General features: G+C 34.5%; 1 protein-coding gene across 2 annotated transcripts in view; it reads right to left on the bottom strand.

Annotated features, from left to right (window-relative positions):
• The window catches only part of LOC114330435 (leukocyte tyrosine kinase receptor), a 366,482-nt gene that overhangs the window by 41,299 nt on the left and 303,037 nt on the right, over positions 1-22,146 (bottom strand). For both annotated transcript variants that reach the window (XM_050652706.1, XM_050652707.1), the window contains exons 19-20: positions 7,326-7,555; positions 2,436-2,641 (exon numbers count right to left, since the gene is read on the bottom strand). In XM_050652706.1, the coding sequence (XP_050508663.1) occupies positions 2,436-2,641; positions 7,326-7,555 (436 nt within the window). The remainder of the gene's footprint in view (positions 1-2,435; positions 2,642-7,325; positions 7,556-22,146) is intronic.

Raw genomic sequence — 22,146 nt, 5'->3', positions numbered from 1 at the left:
TTTATCTTTATCTTTACTCAGATTTTAAGTATTTAGAACTGTCTTTCGGACCTTTTCCTAGACGAGTAAGACGAAATGGGATTCCATATTGTAGAATACTTCTTTATTCGTCGTCTCTTGGCTTATAAATTGTAAAAGTCAGAGATAAAGGATGTTACCAAAAAGTGGTTCCAAGAAAGGTTAAGATTTAAATCATTATTTATTAAAATAAAAACCTGTACCATTTTTATTCAGTTGCAATGCGCCCAGCACTCTAAATCGACGATTTTCGACTCTAATTGGAGTCATCATCAGAGAGGCGTAGATGTGCTGCTCTCTGTAGGTGTCTAGCGACATCTGCTAAATGAAAGTCAAAGTTTTCAACCTAATAAAAATATTCAAAATATTAAAAATATCCAAAATATTTAAAAATATCCGAAATATTTCTAAAAGATATTTAATCGAAAACTTATTGGACCATTTTCCTGGTAAAACATCCATGGCTTCTGGTCTTCTTCGCTTCAGCATCCATCTGGCTTGCAATTTTTAGAAGCCATGGAGGTGTTACCAGGAAAATGGTCCAATAAGTTTTCAATTAGATATCTTTTAGAAATATTTTGGATATTTTTAAATAATTTGAATATTGTTGTTCTGAAGCTATTTTCTTGTGGCATTTTTGCAATTAACTAGTTTTGATGGGAAATAAGCCACAATTTTACTAAAAAAATGATTTTATTAACGTTTCACTAGTTTATTATTATTTTATTTTATTAGTTTTGAGAGTAAACTAAAGTAAGACCTAATACTTACGATGTCGGGATAGTATCAAGAGGTTTTTCTTTTCCTGGTTTTCCCTCGTGATTTACTGTGGCATCTCTAGCGCGAGAATTTTACTGCCACCATTGCATGTGGTTGTCTTTTTAAAGACAGATCACATGTTATGATTTTTTTGTGACGGATATTCTTGAGTTGGGGTTGATTTCATGTAATCGAATGAACTATCTTTCAATAAAGTCGTCCCAGGAACGCAACTCATAAATATTGGCAGTATCATTTTAAAGTCTTCTACTTTAAAATGTATAATATATGTCTGAATTGCCGATATAAATGAATCAGAATAAATAAATTATTAGAAGAATTTTTTTACTACGCAAAAACATTTTTGTTTAATTAATTAATATTTTGTATTTTGACAATGACACCCGATTTGGACGTCGAAACGTTAATAAAATCATTTTTTTAGTAAAATTGTGGCTTATTTCCCATCAAAACTAGTTAATTTTGAATATTTTATTAGGTTGAAAACTTTGAGTTTTATTATTTATTGTTTTAATTTTATTTTAATAATGAATTTTGTATATGGGACCTTTCTTCTTTTCTATAACAAAATAAAATTAACCGCAAAACTTATTGAATATCCTATAAGGTAAATCGAGCTGAAACAGAGGCAAATAAACGAACCCCAAAAGCACTCTGTGTTTTTATAGTCGACCGTAATATCCTCTTCTAAAATAAAAAGACACATAGCAATAATAGCAAACAGAACTGTTCACGGTCTCCATAAACATTCAAAAAATAAAAATATAAAACGTGCTCAATATATACAAGACCTTAATAAGACCGGCTTTGATATATGGAGTTGAAACGTGGACCCTATCTCAAAGTGATGAAAGACTTATTGGTATTTTTTATAGAAAAATTGTTAGAAATATTTTTGACACAGTAAATAAAAATGGGCTATGGCGTCGAAGATACAACTTTGAACTGTATCAATTATACACCGATCCAGATATTGTGAAATTCGTTAAAGTGCAGAGACTTAGATGGGTTGGACACATTGCTAGGATGTCAGACCACGAATATACTAAGAGATTAACATTTTCAAAACCAGAGGGTACAAGAAGTAGAGGACGACCACGAAGAAGATGGATTGATGATATTGAAGAAGACCTAAAAATTCTAGGGGTGAGGAGATGGAGGAAAGTTGCCAGGAATCGACAGGAGTGGCGACTTCTTTGTGAGCAGGCCAAGATACACAACGGATTGTCGAGCCACTTATGATGATGATGATGATGTAATATCCTCTTCTAGAATCAGAGTACAGACAAGACGTAATTTAATTTGCTAATAGGTAATACAGGAGGTCTGCCGTAATGACCATCATGTAATTTATTTCTGACAGTTTGGACATACCCATGAATGTTGTAAGTATGTTCTAGATCTCCAAATAATTTCCTAATTCTTTTCAAATAAAATTGCTATACCAAAGAGTATAGTACTTACTCTATGATATTATAAAATATAGAGTACAACATATATGTGATCATGGACAATATCTATTATAAATATTAACTCTTTAAACTATTATCAAAAACATCGGCACACAAGAAAGTTATTTTAAGTAGCCAATTAACAGTTGTCACAAAACCAATCATAAAACTCATTTATATAATTACCTGTAAACAATTCTCTTCCGAACCTGAAGGTCTCATGACCGTCGTATCTCTTTCGTAGGATGGAGGGCGCTGAAATACGGGCAAAGAAGCATTCATTACTTGAGGATCTTGCGTACAGTAACCTAACCTTTCTAGAATTGTACCAAAAGTTGGTCTCTGTTCTGGAGCTGGATGCCAGCATTGTGTCATTATTCCATAAATTGGACCTAAAAATGTATAAATATGTTTATGTTGAGTACTAAAGAATATTCTAGTATTCTAGTGTATAGCAGAATAATTATTGATATAGGTACAGCTCATTTGCAGTTCATGTTGTGTTGCATTTAAGTTGTATTATACCCATGAGAAAGATCTTAAAACTACAATATGTTTCAAGAATCTGTGTGACCTGTATCTATTTTAAAAGTTATGTCAACGTTATTTATTTTTAAATTTTCCATCCAGTTTTTATTATTTTTATGTTTAATTTCATTAACATTGAATGATGAAATCATGTTATTCGTTATTTTTACTTTCTTCTACTTGTACCTCTCTTACGAACCTGCTACGATAACACACTTTATCAAAATGACCATATTTACCACACTTTCTACACTTTTTTCCATATGCTGGACACCTACTTGATCCATGGACGCTCCCACAGTTTCTGCAATTAAATTCAACACTAGAAGAACTTGCACCCCTGAGTATTTGGACTGAATTATGCCCCTGCTTGACTTTACTACCAATTGGTTCAATTTTCACCTTCTCCAAGCTGTTCTGAACTTCTTTTCTTTGAGCTTGGGATACTTTATGCATTTTACGTACAGTGGAACCCCGATAAGTCGGCCCCCGATAACCCGGAACTCCGGCTAACCCGGACCGATTTTTATCAGACAAACATTTCAACAATAAAAATGTATTGCTGTTACAAAATCTCGTAAACCTAATTCATTCATTTGGTGACGTCAATATACGAACGAAACGATTGATGAATCCGACATTACTGAAAATATCAGGGCAATCAGGGTGCAGATGGGACCCTGTCGCGCAATTCGCAGCAAATAAAATAGTCGTATGTTTTTGGCTTCATTTTATTTCGTTTATACATACGCATTTTCAAGGTTCACGAGGTTTTGTACCAACTCTATGTAATATAATATTTGAGAGATAATGGAACCGGATTGAACTACATATAACATAGTAAAAATGACTCATGGTACACCACATTCATTGTCGAAAACAACATGCACCTGTATTATCCTTTATTTTTTTGAAACTGTCTGTGTTAGCATTGTTTAGAAAAGACTATTAAAATTCTTTTTTTAACAATGGTCTTAGTCATCACTTTTATTAAATAACATAACATCAGAGACGGTATTATGTGTAGTAAAGTCGTATTATTGTTCGCTTCCGTTTTGTAATCGTTCGTAAATTTATTCAGATTTTGTGTTTGTGTGTCTTTTGTCTATAAGGGCAACAAAACGTAAAAATGTTGTAGTGACAATGGAAAAGAAACTAGAAGCATTAAGTAGAATTGATAAAGGTGAATCTTGCAGCATTATATTATGGTGTCGGTACATCTACAGTATCGGATTGGAAGAAAAATAGAACTAAAATTGAAGATTTTTTTTTTCAAAATGATAACAAAAGAGAGTTTAATCGGTGCAAAGCTAATAAAGCTAAGAATGAGACTTTTGACGACGCTTTGTATGTGTGGTTTTGTGTGGAATGCGAACGTGGTTTACCAGTGTCTGTGTGACAATTATAACGGAGTTTATCTGTAAGCATACCATATTTTATTAATTTTTACCATTTTCTCCGGCTAACCCGGATTTTCGATAACCCGGATCGGCCGCGGTCCCAATTAATCCGAGTTAACGGGGTTCCACTGTATTTCAATAGCTTTAGTTGGTCGGATCTAAATTAACTATTGTTTTTAACATGCTTTGTTCTGCATCCTTATTATTAGTGCATAATACTATTCTATATATCACCTTTGAAGATGCTGCTACTCCAAACTCACAACTTTTTACTTTATTTTTTTAATCTGTTAAAAAGTGGCTCTCCTTCTTCTTGAATGCGCTGTAAAACAAATATCGTTCATATACCACGTTTTTTTCTAGAGATGACATAAGACTCAAATGCTTCCAATACATCTGCTAGCTTGCCTTTTTGGGCCTCTGTTAATTCCAAACTGTTATAAATTCCAATGCCTTCTCCTCCAATTAGATTGAGTAAAATTGCTACCTTAACAACTTTTACCACTTTTTCCTGATGACATCAGATATATTTCAAAAATTTGCTTAAATCGTTTAAAATTATCGGCCACATTCCCTTCAAATGATAATGGAATTGGTAATCTTGCTTCCATGATTTTCGTTTAATTTCCACTAGACTGCGCCAAGCCTATATTTCATTGAGTACCATACTTTTATTTAAACGTACTTTTTATCAAAAGTCAGCAAGAATCAACAATATGAAATCTGCCATGATATGCCATTCTAGACTCTGACGAGTCCCCATCCGTTTTGCCCATATCCCGTGACCGCAATCATAACCTGCTGATATGGCAACCCGTGTCCACACCGATGCAGGGGATGTGAAATATTTTTAAAGTAAAGAAAACAATATCTGGTTTCCAAAAGTTCCATAAGTATCGGATATCATAAGACATCTGATGAATTACGGTTTCATTGATACTAAAAAAGTATAAGTAAAAAGTAGATATGATTTAATAGTAAAGGAAAAAGAGAAAACTAATAAGTTTAAGATGAGAAAACGAAAATCATGGTTTAAATTAGATGAACAACAAAATATTGGATGAACAAATATGGATGAATCAAAATTTACTGATGTTTAAATCATCAATGATATTAGATGATTAGTAAGTATATCGGCGAACTGTACTGCAAGCCATATCAGTGCTATTGCTCAATTTTTTAACAATATCCAGAAAAAATCATTAAGCACGCTAGAGGCCTTACAATCCGTGTATACCGCCATATTTAGTCGTTTTATAGTTTAATAATTCAATTGAAGGAATCTTTGAATTGCTGGCTACTGGTCAGTTGCAAAAGTTACTTTTTCAGTTTTCTGTTTTTAGTGAGTCACGCTTCACATGCAAAAAACAATCTTATATTTTTGACTGTATGGAACCCATAATTACAGTCCTTAATTTTAAATAAGTCTTAAGCCAACCCTGGCCAATAGTACTATTTCATCCCTACACAATACCTATAGACAATTATCAATATGCTTGGACATCGCTAGAGAGGGCACTTTCTCTTTTTAGTACTGCTCATCAAGGGTGAATACCTGATTTGATTGTCATTCACCGCCTCACCGCTCGCTGAGGATAACCGTTAAGAACATTGACATTCGTGTAAGGACAGTTGTGAAATTGCGTGTAAAAAACGGCACATGTGTTTAATCAAAACGCGATCAGTGACACAGGATTCGGTAAGACTTTTTTTAACTTATAATATTGTCTGTTTATCATAATCCCTCTATAAATTTCCACTTAAACCAGCAAATCTCATACTGTCCACAAACTCTGAAATTATATTAATAATTTCACATACATACATCTTCTTCTTCTTCTTCTTCTTCTTGTAATAGGACTATGTCCTGTTTCTTCTGTTACAGTCTCCGCTGCGATCCGTAGCTCCAGCTCTCGTACCATCGTTTTTTGGGCCTTCTTATGGGTCGCTTGGTGTTGGGCTTCTGTGTCTTCGCCCGTGGTCTCTCCAAATGCGTCGTCGTGCTCTTGTCCATCTCACTACGTCTTGAATGCCTAGCTCTTTCATTGTGTCTTCGTTTCGTATTCTATCTCTGAGTGTAATACCTCTTATGGATCTTAGGGTTTTCATCTCTGTTGTTCTCATTATTTGTTTGGTCTTTGTTGTCTTGGCCGTTGTCTCAGCTGCGTGTGTTAGTACGGGTCAAACACATGTCTTATAAATGCGGACTTTGCTTTCGGTGCTCATATATGTATTTATTCCGCCAGACTATATCCCTCAGAAAACCAGATATTCTCGCTGCTTTCGTTGCCTGCTGTTTTGTTTCTTGCCACAGATGCCTGTCGCTAGATATTTCCACACCCAAGTATCTACAATCCATTACCTGTTCGATTATATGGTCGTCCACTACTAATTTATATCTAATTGGGTTCTTGGATATTACCATCGATTGGGGTTTCTCTGTGGATAGTGTCAGGTTATACTTTTCTGCGGTTATTTTAAATTTTTGTAGTAGGCGTTGTAAGTCATCTTCGTTTTCGGCTATTAAGATTGCATCATCTGCGTAGCAAAGTATTCTCATGGTTCGGTTACCCAATTTGTATCCCTGATCAATTTTGTTAACACTACCTATAACTTCATCCATTATTAAATTAAATAGGCATGGACTAAGGCTGTCCCCTTGTCTAATGCCGACATTGATTTTGATTTTTTCCGTGAGCCCGTGTGTGGTTTTTATTCGTGTTTTTTTGGATCTATTGAGCTCTTTGATTATGTTTCTATACCTCTGACCTATGTCTTTCTTTCCAAGGATAGTGAGCACGTCCTTCAATCGTACTCTGTCGAATGCCTGTTTCAGATCTACAAAGCATGAAGAAGAAGAAGAAGAAGAAGAAAAAGACATATGTACATGCCTTTATCGTACACTCACTGTGCTTCAATAATTAGTTTCTTTATTGAAGCCCCTAGAATGTAGATCTATTACCCTCCAATCTTTATCTCTGCCATATTAATTGTATTTTTTTTAAATATATTACATACTTTGCTTTATTCGGTTAAGTCTCTCTGAAATCTTCTATACCTACATACATAGAATGACAAAAATATATTATTACGAGGAAAACAACCCTTTTTGAACCCTTTTTAAAAATATATTATTTATTTAACTTACCTGGACAATTAGCTGGCGCCTCTAACCTTCCGCCACTAGTGACTAATTGCATGACATCCCTATTTGCACAGCCCGTATAAGGCATATACCCCATGGACATGATTTCCCACAAAAGAACCCCAAATGACCAAACATCAGTCTTGCTTGTGAAAATGCCATCAAGAAATGCTTCCGGTGGCATCCATTTTATAGGTAACATGGCTTTTCCGCCTTTTCTGTAGTAATCAGACCTGAAAAAATATATTTAAATAAACTACACAGAAACACAAATAACTTTTGAATGTTTTTAACATTTGAATTTTTAGCGAATAATATTATTTTAAGGAAGAATATTTAAAAATCTTAAAAAAAGAATATTTTTGTGTATTTAACTTTACCGCGCTGAGCAGATGGGACGTGAATTATAAATTGTAAAATTCCCTCATCTTTCTTAGTCTGAGCATCCGTTATGGCTTGCAAATTTTAGAAGCCTCGGAGGTGTAGCCAGAGAAGGTTCCCATTGTTTTCAATCTGGTAGGATGTAGAGCAACATTAGCAAAACTTAGTCTTTTGCTAGCAGTTGTCGCTAGGGCATCCATGCCAATTCGTTCGTTGCAATTCGTAACTGCACGCCGGGGTTTGTGTTGGTTGGGTCAGAGAGAGCAGCAATATGTGCCTCCTGATAAGAGACTAAAATAAATTGCAAAACCGGTAGAGGTGCTTGCAGCACTCTCTGATTGAACTAGAATATGATGCGGCTGTAATTTCATGTTGCAACGAAATTGAATATGGTTATTAATTTTTAATATTTTTGTTGTTTTCACCCAATTTTGAAAAAATGTGAAAACTTTGAATTATCCACGTCCGTCTGTCCGTCTGTCTGTCTGTCTGTCTGTCTGTCTGTCTGTCTGTGAACACAACTCCACCGTCATTATACCAGGTAGAATGACAAATGAGATGTCAAATGAAAGCTTATAATCCAAGGATGGTACTAAAGGTGAGAAATTTGATCTAGGTTGTCTGTCCGTCTGTCCGTCCAACCGCGAATATAACTCCTCCGTTATTATACCAGGTATAATGACAAGTGAGGTGTCAAATGAAAGCTTATAATCCAAGGATGGTACTAAAGGTGATAAATTTGACCTACGCTCTCTGTCCGTCTGTCCGTCCGACCGCGAATATAACTCCTTCGTCATTATATCAGGTAGAATGACAAAGGAGGTGTCAAATGAAAGCTTATAATCCAAGGATAGTAGTCTTCTTCTTCTTATACTTGTTGTAGATCTGCCGATCTGTTAATTCCGACGTTGAAGTATTTCTTCAGAGGTAGACTGCCAGCTATCTCTCCATCTTTTTGGTGGTCTCCCCGATGGACGCTTGCCTGCTGGTTTTCCTTCTAGCGCAATTCTTGGTAGTCTGTGCTCTTCCATTCTTTTTACATGAATGAACCATTCTCTTCGTCTTTGTCTGCCTCATCTGACTACATCTTGCACGCCACATTGGTCCCTGATGATGTTGTTTCGTATTCTATCTCTTTTTGTCTTCCCTGCTATTGCTCTTAGTGTCTTCATTTCAGCTGTTCATAGCATGCTTTTTTTCACGCGCTCGAATTTGAGATACGAAATACTTAAAACGTTAATGCACAGCTGGCTCTATTTCGCGTCGCTAGCCGAGGGAAGATGTGCAGTCGCCCAATTCTATATTGTTCCTGTCGCACTTAAAGCAAAGTCCTTATCTTCTTCTTTCACGTTGAACATTTAATTTGGCTCGTATTGGACCATGACTTTGACGCGATAAAACGTGTGAAAGATATGACTTTATTAGCTCTAAAACACTAAATTAAACAGTAAAATATAGGATAAGTCCGTTACACTTTAAACTGTCTAAAGTTTGATAAACACGACACGACCACTTTGAAGAGATACGATGCACGCTAAAAGGGGTTGTTTCACCCATATGACCTGGCCGTGGTGACTCGACACGTATGCTTTTGCGAACCTTTCTGGGCGACTGCTTCTTGGCGACTGTCTTTATCGTATGGGAATATGTGGATATATCGGTATAAAAATACCACGTTGCCACGTCATAAGAAAAGACAAAAATAAATTAGAAGAGGGCATAAACACCAAGGATGGTATCAAAGATGAGAAATTTGACATCGGAGTTCCGGTTTTAGAGTTGCAACCGTAGTAAGTACTGTTTTAAAGTCGCCGAAATATTATAAGCGATATATCATTCGACGTTCCTTAGCAAGATGAGAACAAATGTAAAGTTTTGGTTTTTATATAATTTCCGGTTAAAAAGTTCTAACCAGAAGTGCCGTTATAGTCGCAGAAATAGTACATTATGTAACAATCGAAGCGTATTGAAAATTTGAGTTTGAATCTTTAGTTCCGGTTTTGAAATAATTTCTGTTTAAAAAATGATTATCCAAAATTTAGTAAAAATGACTCAAAATTAGTAAAATCTTATATCAATCGAAGCAAAGTCACGCGAAGAGTTCAAATATCGACTTTCAGGGGTCTAGGACGTTTCATCGCCGCCGTTTCGATGCCGCCAGTTCGATGCCGATGCCGGCCGATTCGTCGCCAGTCAATTAATCGCTATCTGATATATTTCCGAATTTTCGACAGTTACAATTATTACTTATTTTTAGTATTAATAAGGAATTCTAGGAAATGCAAGATATGACGGCGATGAAATGGACTGGCGATGAACCGGCGGCATCGAAACGGCCGGCGATGAACCGGCGGCATCGAAACGTCCCATTCCGACTTTCAGTTGTACTTTCGATTACTTTGGATGAAAACCTAGGACTTACGAAGTCCAATAACTTGTTACTATTAATATTACTATTAAATCAAACTAACTATATGTATACCGCATATAATTAGGACTTTCAAGGTTCAGTTATCGTCAGTAACGGTCAAGTGTTACATTGGTGGTAGGAATAGAGCCGTAAGGCTGGGTCTAAACAGGATAAACCCCAAATTCTGACAAACGCTTAGGTAAAGCAGATCTTTACATTTGTAATTCGATACTATATTACTCAACGTTCGTTTTATTTAGACCACATAAATGCATTATCCTTCTTTGTGGATTGTAGGTTTCAAAGGAATCATTTGATCTGAAATCGTAGATCTTTCCAGACATCTATCTGAAAGATTATTTTTACTTATATACCCTACAGTTCTTTGTATTCCAAAAAATCTAGACTAAGAAAATCTATTATCCGTTTCGGAGCTGTGTGTTACATGATTAGGTTTTACCACAAAGCTTGCCCCACGTCTAGAGATCGCTTCTTTCTTTAGTAATGAGTTGCGCATTCCATTTAAGTTCATATTAAGGGTAACTTCGAGATGTTGAATCTCTTTAGAGAATTGTAGAGTTAATTTCCTTTTATTAGTAAATGATACATGCCGTTTCGGCATCTTAAGCCGGTTACTTACGGTACTGCGGCGTCGTTAAACTTTGTCGAATTCGACTAATTGGCAAAATTTTGATCATGTGTAACCATGCATCCAACGATCTCGTACAGCGAGATTGGCCTGTCTGCTACGGTACTGCAGAAATAGATATCATCGACGATCTTGTCGAACGACACCGCAGTACCGTGAGTGGCCGGCTTTACTGCAATAATATTGTGATGCTTATTTCTAACGACTATGCAGACCAGAGAACGAAATTCTCCTCTTGTGCGCTTTGTTTAGAGATCGTCAACCATTATTGACCACATATATCCTTTATTTTATCCATATCCTTTATCCATATACACCTATTGTGAATATTATCAAAGAATGTGTGATCAAAGAACAATCTGACCCCAAAAAAAAAATAAAGGAAGGATGAAAATTTGGGAATAGGTAGTTGAAATTGTCTACTATTATATAAGAAAAAGTTTACAATTTTACATCCCCTCTCCGAGATGAAAAAAATACATTCAAAATAAGACCAGAATTGGATAAAATGACTAATTCTAAACAATTTTTCTTCTATAGAGTTTTTTCGCTAAGTCAATACTTTTCGAGTTATTTGCGAGTGAATATGTTCATGTTTAACAAAATAAAACATGTTTTTGGACGGTTTTTCGGAGATTACTCAAAAAGTAAGTATTTTGGCGAAAAAAATATTCTTAGCAAAAATATAGCCCATAAAAAATTTAAAAAAAATGGTGTATACATTAGGTCTGTAGACCCAGTAGAAGCAGAGTTGCAGCTAATGAAAGGTAGGTTCTCGTCGTCAAATTCCAAATCGAATATTTCAATGTGAAATAACCCAAAAACGGAGCATTTTTAGGAGAAAATTCATTTTAACTTTTTTAAAGTGTTTAAAAAAAGATTTATTTTTGTTTATTACGCTCAAAATATTGTTGATCCCTTTTATTTTTTGATAAAAAATCCCGATAATCACCCCCTAATTAGCGTCACATATAAATTTTAACATTACCACTTCACAAGTTACTTTGTCTATGTATTATTTATATGATCTGTAAGTTTCATCGGTGCAAAGTGTTTCGTTTTGAAAAAGCTGTAGTTAAAATGGCTTGAACGAGTAACTAATCACGAGTTTAGGCAAATTTTGAACAGCCATAGCATAACCAATTTTTGTCTAACAAGAAAACAAAAAATCAAAAATATTCAGAAAACCAAAACGTACATTTTATTACTCCTTGAGATTTTTGGTATTCCTAATTGTTTTTAAGTTAATTCCATAAATAATTACGATTTCTTTTTCAAAATAAAAAAATGTTTTATTTTGAACCGAATTTTTTTCAAAACTGAGCACTTAAAAACCAATGAAACTTATAGATAATATAAACAATACATAAGTTAAGTAACTTGTAAAGCGGTAACGTTTAATTTTATTTGAGAAGCTAATTAAGGGGTGATTTTCGCCATTTTTTTACCAAAAAATAAAAGGAACCAACAATATTTTGAGCGTAACTCACTTACTTTTAATGTCTGAAGTTTTTTTAAAAAACAAAAATAAACCTTTTTTTAAACACTTTAAAAAAGTTGTAATGAATTTTCCCCGAAAATTGCTCCGTTTTTTGGTTATTTCACATTAAAATATTCGATTTGGAATTTGACGAAGAAGAACCTACATTTCATTAGCTGCAACTCTGCTTCTACTGGGTCTGTAGACCTCACGCATACACCATTTTTTTTCAATTTTTTATAAGCTATATTTTTACTCAGAATATTTTTTTGCTAAAATACTTACTTGTTGAGTTATCTACGAAAAACCGTCCAAAAACATTTTTTTTTTGTTAAAAATGAACACATTCACTCGCAAATAACTCGAAAAATATTGACTTAGTAAAAAAACTCTATAGAACAAAAGTTACTTAGAATTAGTCATTTTATCCAATTCCGGAATTATTTTAAACGTATATTTTTTCACCCCCGAGAAAAAATTTATCACCCCGTATTTTCCAATTTTTGTAAAATGGAGGGGCTGTAGACTTGTAAACTTTTTCTTATATAATAATAGACAATTTCAACTACCTTTTCCAAAATTTTCATCCTTCCTTTATTTTTTTGGAGGTTTTCGTAAAATTTTGCGTTCTCTGATCGGGCCATTAGTGAGGCAAGGCAGATTCGTGCAAATATTATAAGAATTGCACATTTAATGATACAAGCATATAATTTGGTCCAAATATACTGCACATATAAAGGTTCAAATTTAGATATGAGGCCATCTCAGATTTTGCCTTTTACAAAAATGGCGGTCATTCAAAATGGGCGACTTTACATATTGTGACTAATAGCACGATATCTTTTAAATGAAAAGTCCGATTTCAGTCAAATTTGGTACATAGGCTCTTTTTGTGATTTAAAAGATCGATGCCGTGAACTGGAAGAATTGGTTTACCTGAAGTTGCGGTTTTCCTGGTTTTTTTTGTAAAACTATTTTATATTATGTAAATAATTTATTTTCAATTTTTTCACCCTGTATATATTAATTTTTCAAAATGGTAATACCACCATTGAAAAGGGCGTAAGAATATGTTTTAGGAAATATTTTCAATTTTTAGTGTTGTTAATTATTACCATTTAATAAATGCATAACGTATCTTCACATATACCTATGTGTGACAGATTCGTGCAAATATTATAAGAATTATTGTGCATTTAATGGTAGAAGCATATAATTTGGACCACATATACTACACATACAAAAGTTCAAATTTCGATATGAGGCCATCTCAGATTTTGTCTTTTACAAAAATGGCGAGCATTCAAAATGGCGGCTATACATATGTGACTAATAGCACGATAACTTTTGAACGGAAAGTCCGATTTCAGCCAAATTTGGCATCAAGGTTCTTTTTTTGATGAATAAAATCGAGGTCTTGAACCGGAAGAATCGGTTTACCAGAAGTTGTGTTTTTACTGTTTTTTATGTAAAAATATGTTGTTTTTTTCAATTCTTTCACCCTGTATATATTAATTTTTCAAAAAGGTAATACCGCCATTGAAAAGAATGTAAAAATATTTTTTAAGGACAGATTTTGAACTTTTAGTTATGTTAATTACCATTTAATAAATGCATAACGTATCTTCACATGTACCTATGTGCGGCAGATTCATTTTGAATGCCCGTCATTTTTGTAAAAGACAAAATCTGAGATGGCCTCATATCTAAATTTGAATCTTTGTATGTGTAGTATGTGTGGTCCAAATTATATGCTTTTACCATTAAATGCACAATGATTCTTATATTTTTTTTGACCATTTTCCTGGTGACACCTCCATGGCTTCTAAAATTGCAAGCTAGATGGATGCTGCATTAAAGACAAGAGGGAATTCTAAAAAGTTGCAACTCACAACCCCGTCTACAGCTTGGTAAAGTTCCAACGGAAAATGGACCTAGTTACTCTATAATATAAAATAAAAATGTTACTCTATAAAAATAAAAATGTATACCATTTTTATTCAGTTGCAATGCGAAGCCAAAACTGTCTTAATTTTTACTTAGGTTAATCGCCTCTTGCTAGAGGCTTTTCAGAGAATGCATAGGCTGCTATCTCTACTCCATATAAAAATTCTCGACACTTATTAGTCCCTCCACTGCAACTGACGTGAAGGTAGTAGGTGCATAGCGGCATCTGCTAAATGAAAGTCTAAGTTTTTCAACCTAATAAAAATATTTATAAAATATTTTTAAAACATATTTAATTGAAAAATTTTTTGGACCATTTTCCTGGTGACACCTCCATGGCTTCTAAAAATTGCAAGCCAGATGGATGCTGCATTGAAGACAAGAGGGAATTCTAAAAAGTTGCAATTCAAAACCTACATCTACATCTTGGTAAAGTTCCAACGGAAAATGGACCTAGTTACTCTATAGGAGTAATACTAATATAAAATAAAAATGTATACCATGTTTATTCAGTTGCAATGCGAAGCCAAAACTGTCTTAATTTTTACTTAGGTTAGAGAGCGCGTCCAGCACTCTTATCGACGATTTCACCTCTTGTTAGAGGCTCTTCAGAGAGTTTTTCAATTAAATATCTTTTAAAAATATTTTATAAATATTTGTATTGGGTTGAAAAACTTAGACTTTCATTTAGCAGACGCCGCTACGCACCTACTACCTTCACGTGAGTTGCAGTGGGGGCACTAATAAGTTTCGACTATTTTTTACCTGGAATAGATGCAGACCAAGAGATAGCAGCCTATGCATTCTCTGAAGAGCAGCTAACAAGAGGTGGAATAGTCGATAAGAGTGCTGGCCGCGCTCTCTAATCTAAGTAAAAATTAAGACAGTCTTGGCTTCGCATTGCAACTGAATAAAAATGGTATACATTTTTAATTCTTATATTATTTGCACGAATCTGCTGCACATAGGTTCATAGGTACATGTGAAGATACGTTATACATTTATTAATTGCCAATTAACATAACTAAAGAGTTCAAAATATTTTCTAAAAAATATTTTTACGCTCTTTCCAACGCCGGTATTAACTTTTTAAAAAATTAATATATACAGGGTGAAAGAATTGGTAAAAAAACAACATGTTTTTAAATAAAAATCAGGAAAAACACAACTTCTGGTAAATCGATTCTTCCGGTTCAAGACCTTGGTCTTACACATCAAAAAAAGAACCTATATACCAAATTTGGTTGAAATCGGACTTTTCGTTCAAAAGTTATCGTGCTATTAGTCATATTAGTCACATATGTATAGTCGCTATTTTGAATGACCGCCATTTTTGTAAAAGGTAAAATCTGAGATGGCCTTATATCTAAATTTGAACCTTCATGTGTGCAGAATATGTGGTTAAAATTATATGCTTCTACCATTAAATGCACAATAATTCTTATATTATTTGCACGAATCTGCCACACATATGTACATGTGAAGATACGTTATGCATTTATTAAATGGTAATTAACATAACTAAAAAGTTCAAAATATTTTCTACAAAATATTTTTACGTTCTTTTCAATATCGGTATTACCTTTTTGAACAATTAATATATACAGAGGGAAAACTTGAAAAAAAAAATATTTTTACATAAACAACCAGTAAAAACACAATTTCTGGTTAACCTATTCTTCTGGTTTACCACATCCATCTTGAAAATCAAAAAAAGAACTTATATACCAAATTTGGTTGAAATCGGACTTTTCGTTCAAAAGTTATGGTACTATTATTAAACATATATGTATAGCCGCCATTTTGATTGCCCGCCATTTTTGTAAAAGGCAACATCTGAGGAGGCCTAATATCTAAATTTGAACCTTTATACAGTAGGAAAAATTAAAGAATACCCATGAACGAACATATAAAACACGCTGTATTTTCCTGTCACCTTGTCACACAAAAAATTGACCAGCGCAAATACATGTAATAATTATTATTACATGAACTTGCGATGATCAATTTTCTTTGTGACACGGGGACAGGAAAATACAGCGTGTTTTATATGTTCGTTCATGGGTATTCTTTCATTTTTCGACTATATGTGTAGTATATGTGGTCCAAATTATATGCTTCTATCATTAAATGTGCAAAATTGTTTCACATATCGGCCACACTATATGTGTTTTTACTGCTCTTATTGACTGATTTTTGAGTGGGAGTTAGTTGTTTTGTAGTAAGTAGTTAACATGGATTGAACGTTGTTATCTCTTCTTTATTTTTTAACACTTATTTTGACAACAAGTCATTTAAAACCACACGGCCTAAATTGTCATCAAAATAAAGCCAATATTGATACTAGTCAATTGATAGTATTGGCGATATCAGATATATGCCCATAACAAATTAGAAATGAAAATCTTTAGTTCCTCTTTAAACCATAGTATCAGCGAGTAGAGAAGGTGAATTTGGATATAAATGGGAAAAATTTAAGTGTAGGCGATTGTTGGATGTCAGGCTGAAGTAAATCTGAGATGCAATTTGGTGAACACGATTGATTGTTTGGTTTTAAGTTTGTTAATAATAATAGAAACAGTAAAAGTCTGGATGTTTGTTCAAGTTTTTATCATTGCTCACAAATATTAGTTTTATAGCTATTTCAAAATTAGTGAATCATGTGGTTGTTCTAGGTTTGTAAATATAATACTAAAGTTAAACGGTGTTATGCAATAATGTCCTAACCCACACCTCGTATAAAATTGAGATTTTTAGTGAAACAGGTTCCATATGAGGTTCCACATAATGATGCAATACTTGGCCTTGATGCCTGTATAATGTTAAATTTAATTCAGAAAAATAATATTAATGTAATAAATGATAATTTACACAATGATATTGAGAGTATTAGTCAAATAATTCATGAATATGATGATGCTTTTAGGGGTGTAGGATGTTTGAAAGGTAAACATACCATAAAAATTGATGAGAAAGTAGCCCCCAGAGTCCATCCACCTAGAAAGGTACCATTTGCAATGCATGACAAACTGATGGAGAAACTGAAGGAGCTGGAAAGACTTGAGATAATTAGAAAAGTGACAGAACCAACGGATTGGGTAAATTCTCTTGTAATAGTTAATAAAAAAGCTAATAATGATATAAGAATTTGTATGGATCCTAAAGATCTTAACAATGCTATTAAGCGTGAGCATTTTTATATCCCTACACTTGATGATATTTCTAGTCGACTAAAAGGTTCTTGTCATTTTTCTGTCTTGGATCTTAGCAACGGATTTTGGCATATCCAGTTAGATGATAACAGCAGTAAACTATGTACATTAATACCCCATTTGGTCGATATCGTTTTTTAAGAATGCCAAATGGCATAGCTTCAGCTCCTGAGGTTTTTCAAAAGAAAATGCAGCAATTATTTGAAAATGTAAAAATAGGGTTATATTTTGATGATTTATTAATATATTCTGATACTCTTGAGGGTAACAATAAAAAATTAAAACAGGTTTCAGATATTGCTAGAAAAAATAATATAAAATTTAATAGAGATAAATGCAAGTTCGGGTTAGCTTCTGTAAATTATATGGGATACAATATTTCTAAAAAGGGTCTGGAACCTGATGAGAAAAAGATTGAAGCTGTTACTAAGATGCAAAGACCAAGATCTGCAAAAGATTTACAACGATTCTTAGGTGTTGTAAATTATGTATGTCGTTTTATACCTAACTTTTCTGAGCTTACAGAGCCATTAAGACTTTCGACAAGAAAAAATATTTCTTTTCATTGGGAAAACCAACAGAAAACTGCTTTTCAGAAATTAAAAAAGCTGTTAGTTGAAGCACCTATCCTACTGACTGCGCCATATAATATTTGTGTGCTTACTTACTTTTGTTTTGATTAATTGGGTAATTATAGGATGAAATAAAATTAATAAAACACATGGTTCAAATTGACATCTGAGAGAGAGCTCCCTCCCTCTTCTCTTTTGTCACTTTATTGAGTAGGCAATTTCTAGCGAATGCCAGCCATCTAAATGATGTCATCATGACATACTGCACTAAGCAAAAATGTTTTAAGCTGATTGGCGCTCTCATAGACATCTAGGAGAAAACATAGTAACCCACAAATGCTATATGTGGCGAATGTATAAATAAGCAAAAGTGTTCTAACCCACCAGTATTGATAGAGATCATTATTGAAAATGAATTATTATGAATAATTTGACTTGCAAAAAACCCATCCTCTTCCCAAACTACCCACTGGTATCGTTTACTACAAGAGGCAATTGAACTTCTATAATTTGGGAATTGCTATAGGAAGTACAGGAAAAGGGATGTTTAATGTATGGTTAGAGCATGAAGCTGGCCGAGGAACCCAGGAAGTCGGGTCTTGTCTCCGTAAGTATATAATTGAAAATGTTAAACCTCCAGTTACTACATTAAATTTGTGGTCAGATTCGTGCGGCGGCCAGAACAGAAGTATAAAATTGGTACTAATGTAAATGCACGTTTTGCAAAATCATCCCTCATTGGAAGTTACTCAATTAAAATTTTTATTGTCGGGTCATTCCTTTTTACAGAATGATTCCCATTTCGGAGACGTTGAATGTGCATTAAAAACCAACGAAAGAATATGCACATATCAAGACTATATCAACGTTATGAAAGGCTGTAGAAACAGAAATAAATTTATTGTTAATAGAATGACAAAAGAGGATATGGTATCAGCGGTAAACTTAATAAGCGCAGTTATAAACAGAAAGGTTGATATCAATAAACAAAATATTAGTTGGTTAAAAACACATGAAATTATACTAAAAAAAGATCAACCAAAGACCTTGTTCATGAAATATGATATTAAAGCGGAAGAGTATGTATATTGAAGTTAATATTGAAAAACATGGAAAAGGCCGCAAATTTAATATACGGGAATTACACCTACCATTGTTGTGACCAAGCGGTAAACCTTCATCTAAAGAAAAAATAAAAGAATTGAAGAATCTCAGATGCAGAATCCACCAATTTAATAAATTAAAATGGTAGATAGTATTTTAAAACTGAGATTTTTCGTGTTTGAAAGTTCTTACTGGTACATCCTTAATCTGCGACTTTTTCAATTAATAAGACAGCAGACGACGAATATAGAAAACGAAAGGGAAACGATCACATTTCGTTTTCATTCGTCTAGGAAAAACGGACAGCAGAGAAACTTGTCAGTACTCAAATCCGAGTAAAGGAAATAAAAATAATAAATGATGGTTTTGCTTGTTTTCGATTCAGAGGGTTGCACACCAGCTAGACAGGCACTGTTTCTACCCTTTCAGGCGTCATCAGTAGCTTTCGAAAGTGTGCCCACCTCTGAACCGAAAAATAGCTCCACCATCATTTTAAAGGGAATCTGAAAAATAATTCAAATTTCCCATCAGACGCGATACAGCGACATCTACTAAAAAATTGAAGAATCTCAGATGCAGAATCCACCAATTTAATAAATTAAAATGGTAGATAGTATTTTAAAACTGAGATTTTTCGTGTTTGAAAGTTCTTACTGGTACATCCTTAATCTGCGACTTTTTCAATTAATAAGACAGCAGACGACGAATATAGAAAACGAAAGGGAAACGATCACATTTCGCTTTCATTCGTCTAGGAAAAACGGACAGCAGAGGAACTTTCAGTACTCAAATCCGAGTAAAGGAAATAAAAATAATAAATGATGGTTTTGCTTGTTTTCGATTCAGAGGGTTGCACACCAGCTAGACAGGCACTGTTTCTACCCTTTCAGACGTCATCAGTAGCTTTCGAAAGTGTGCCCACCGTGTGCTTTTCGAAAGTGTGGAGCTATTTTTCGGTTCAGAGGTGGGCACACTTTCGAAAGCTACTGATGACGCCTGAAAGGGTAAAAACAGTGCCTGTCTAGCTGGTGTGCAACCCTCTGAATCGAAAACAAGCAAAACCATCATTTATTAAAAAATAAAAGACTTAAAAGATATTTTAAAACTAATTGCTCAAGATGCCAGAGCATTTTACAACTTTTTAAGATTAACCTCAAGTTCCAACTTTGAACAGGATATAGAAGGGCTTGGAAGCGAGTTAGATTTTGACATTGACGAAAGTTTTCTTGAGGACTAGATCAAAAAACATATTTAAATTAAATGATTATTAACAAAGTTTAGTGTTTAGATCAGTTTTGCTTGTTTTTAATGAGGTATAATTGTAGTTTATCAAAAATGTCCTAACCCGCTTTTGACACTGATTTCTGTCAAATTTGAAACTTTATCTGTATAATCTTAGAATGTAGTATTTTTTCGTTGTCGATCTTATAATTTAAAAAATAAATAAAATTATAAATATCAATAGTCTATTTCTTATTTGAGTTTAAGTTTTAAATCAATTTATCTCCGAAACGGGGGACATGAAAGGAGCCTCCACGTAGATTGTGATCACTTGTGAATACAATCGGGCGTCCCCTGGAAACGAGTAATGTCGGCTAATCCTTTCAACACCGGTGCACCAACAACACAGATGCAATCAAAATCAAAACGGTCTTTATCAAGGCCATTTTTGATGACGACCTCAATTAATATTGAAGGACTATCAGCAGATAAAGAAGACCTATTGTCTAATATGTGCAGAGAACATGGTGTCGATGTTCTACTGGTTCAAGAAACCCATAGAGGTACTGCAAGCCGCAGACCAAGGATTCGGGGTATGAAGCTCATACTGGAGAGACCACACGACCAATATGGTAGCGCAGTCTTCGTCAGACCAGATATCGACGTAGCATCCACATCTCTAACAGATCAAAATGACATCGAGATCCTCACAGTGGAGATAAACTCCTGTACAGTAACGTCAATGTACAGACCACCAAACGCTGACTTTGCTTTTGAGGAACCGAATAACTTTCAATCACAGCAAATCAAATTCGTACTGGGTGACTTCAACTGTCACAGTGTCGCGTGGGGTTACAACGAAACAGATTCCAATGGCGAAGAACTAGAAAAATGGGCTGAAAGCATGAACCTAAAACTTATTCACGATCCAAAGCAGCCTGCGTCGTTCAACAGCGGAAGATGGCGCAGAGGTTACAACCCAGACAATATATTTGTCAGCGACAGAATTGGAGACCAGGTGACAAAAATCGTTGGAAGCGCTCTCCCAAAGACACAGCACAGACCAATAATTTGTCTTTCCAACGCGGCAATCAGATACGAAATTGTTCCTTTCAAGAGAAGGTTCAACTTTACTAAAGCAAAATGGGAAAAATTCTCTGAAACATTGGATCAAGAAGTTTCCCAGCTAGAACCTTGCCCTGATTCATACGATAAATTTGTAGAAATCGTAAAGCAAGTATCACGGAAATTTATCCCTAGAGGTTGTCGAACTGAGTACATAGCGGGGCTCAATGAAGAATCTAAACCCCTACTTAAAAGATACGAACAGCTATATGAAGAAGACCCTTTCTCGGAAGCGACAATACAGGCTGGGGAGGAAATGTTACATGCGATATCCGCCAACAGAACGGAAAGGTGGTGCAAGCTGGTCACGAGTCTGGACATGAAACAAAACAGCAGACGTGCCTGGAAGCTGATTCGGAATCTTGGCAACGATCCCGCTGCTCCGGCAGTCAACATGACAGAAGTCACACCCGATCAGATAGCCCATCATCTTCTAATGAACGGTAAGACGACATCAAGAAAGAACAAGGTGAGAGCTCAACGGAATATCGACGAAGAAAGAGATGTTCTAGGTACCTCTTTTTGTCTAGAGGAGATGAGAGGCGCGATCCATCAAATGAAAGATAATAAAGCGGCTGGCCTGGACGACATACGAACAGAGCAAATAAAGAACTTTGGACTAAAAACCGTAGAGTGGCTCGTAAAAATGATGAATTGCTGCATCCGTACATTACAAATCCCCAAAATCTGGAGAAAAGCTAGAGTGGTAGCCCTCTTAAAACC

Source organism: Diabrotica virgifera, chromosome 6, assembly GCF_917563875.1.
Source record: "Diabrotica virgifera virgifera chromosome 6, PGI_DIABVI_V3a".
Lineage (NCBI taxonomy): Eukaryota > Metazoa > Arthropoda > Insecta > Coleoptera > Chrysomelidae > Diabrotica > Diabrotica virgifera.
Note: the sequence above shows the minus strand (reverse complement) of the source record. Positions and strands in the feature narration are given on the sequence as shown.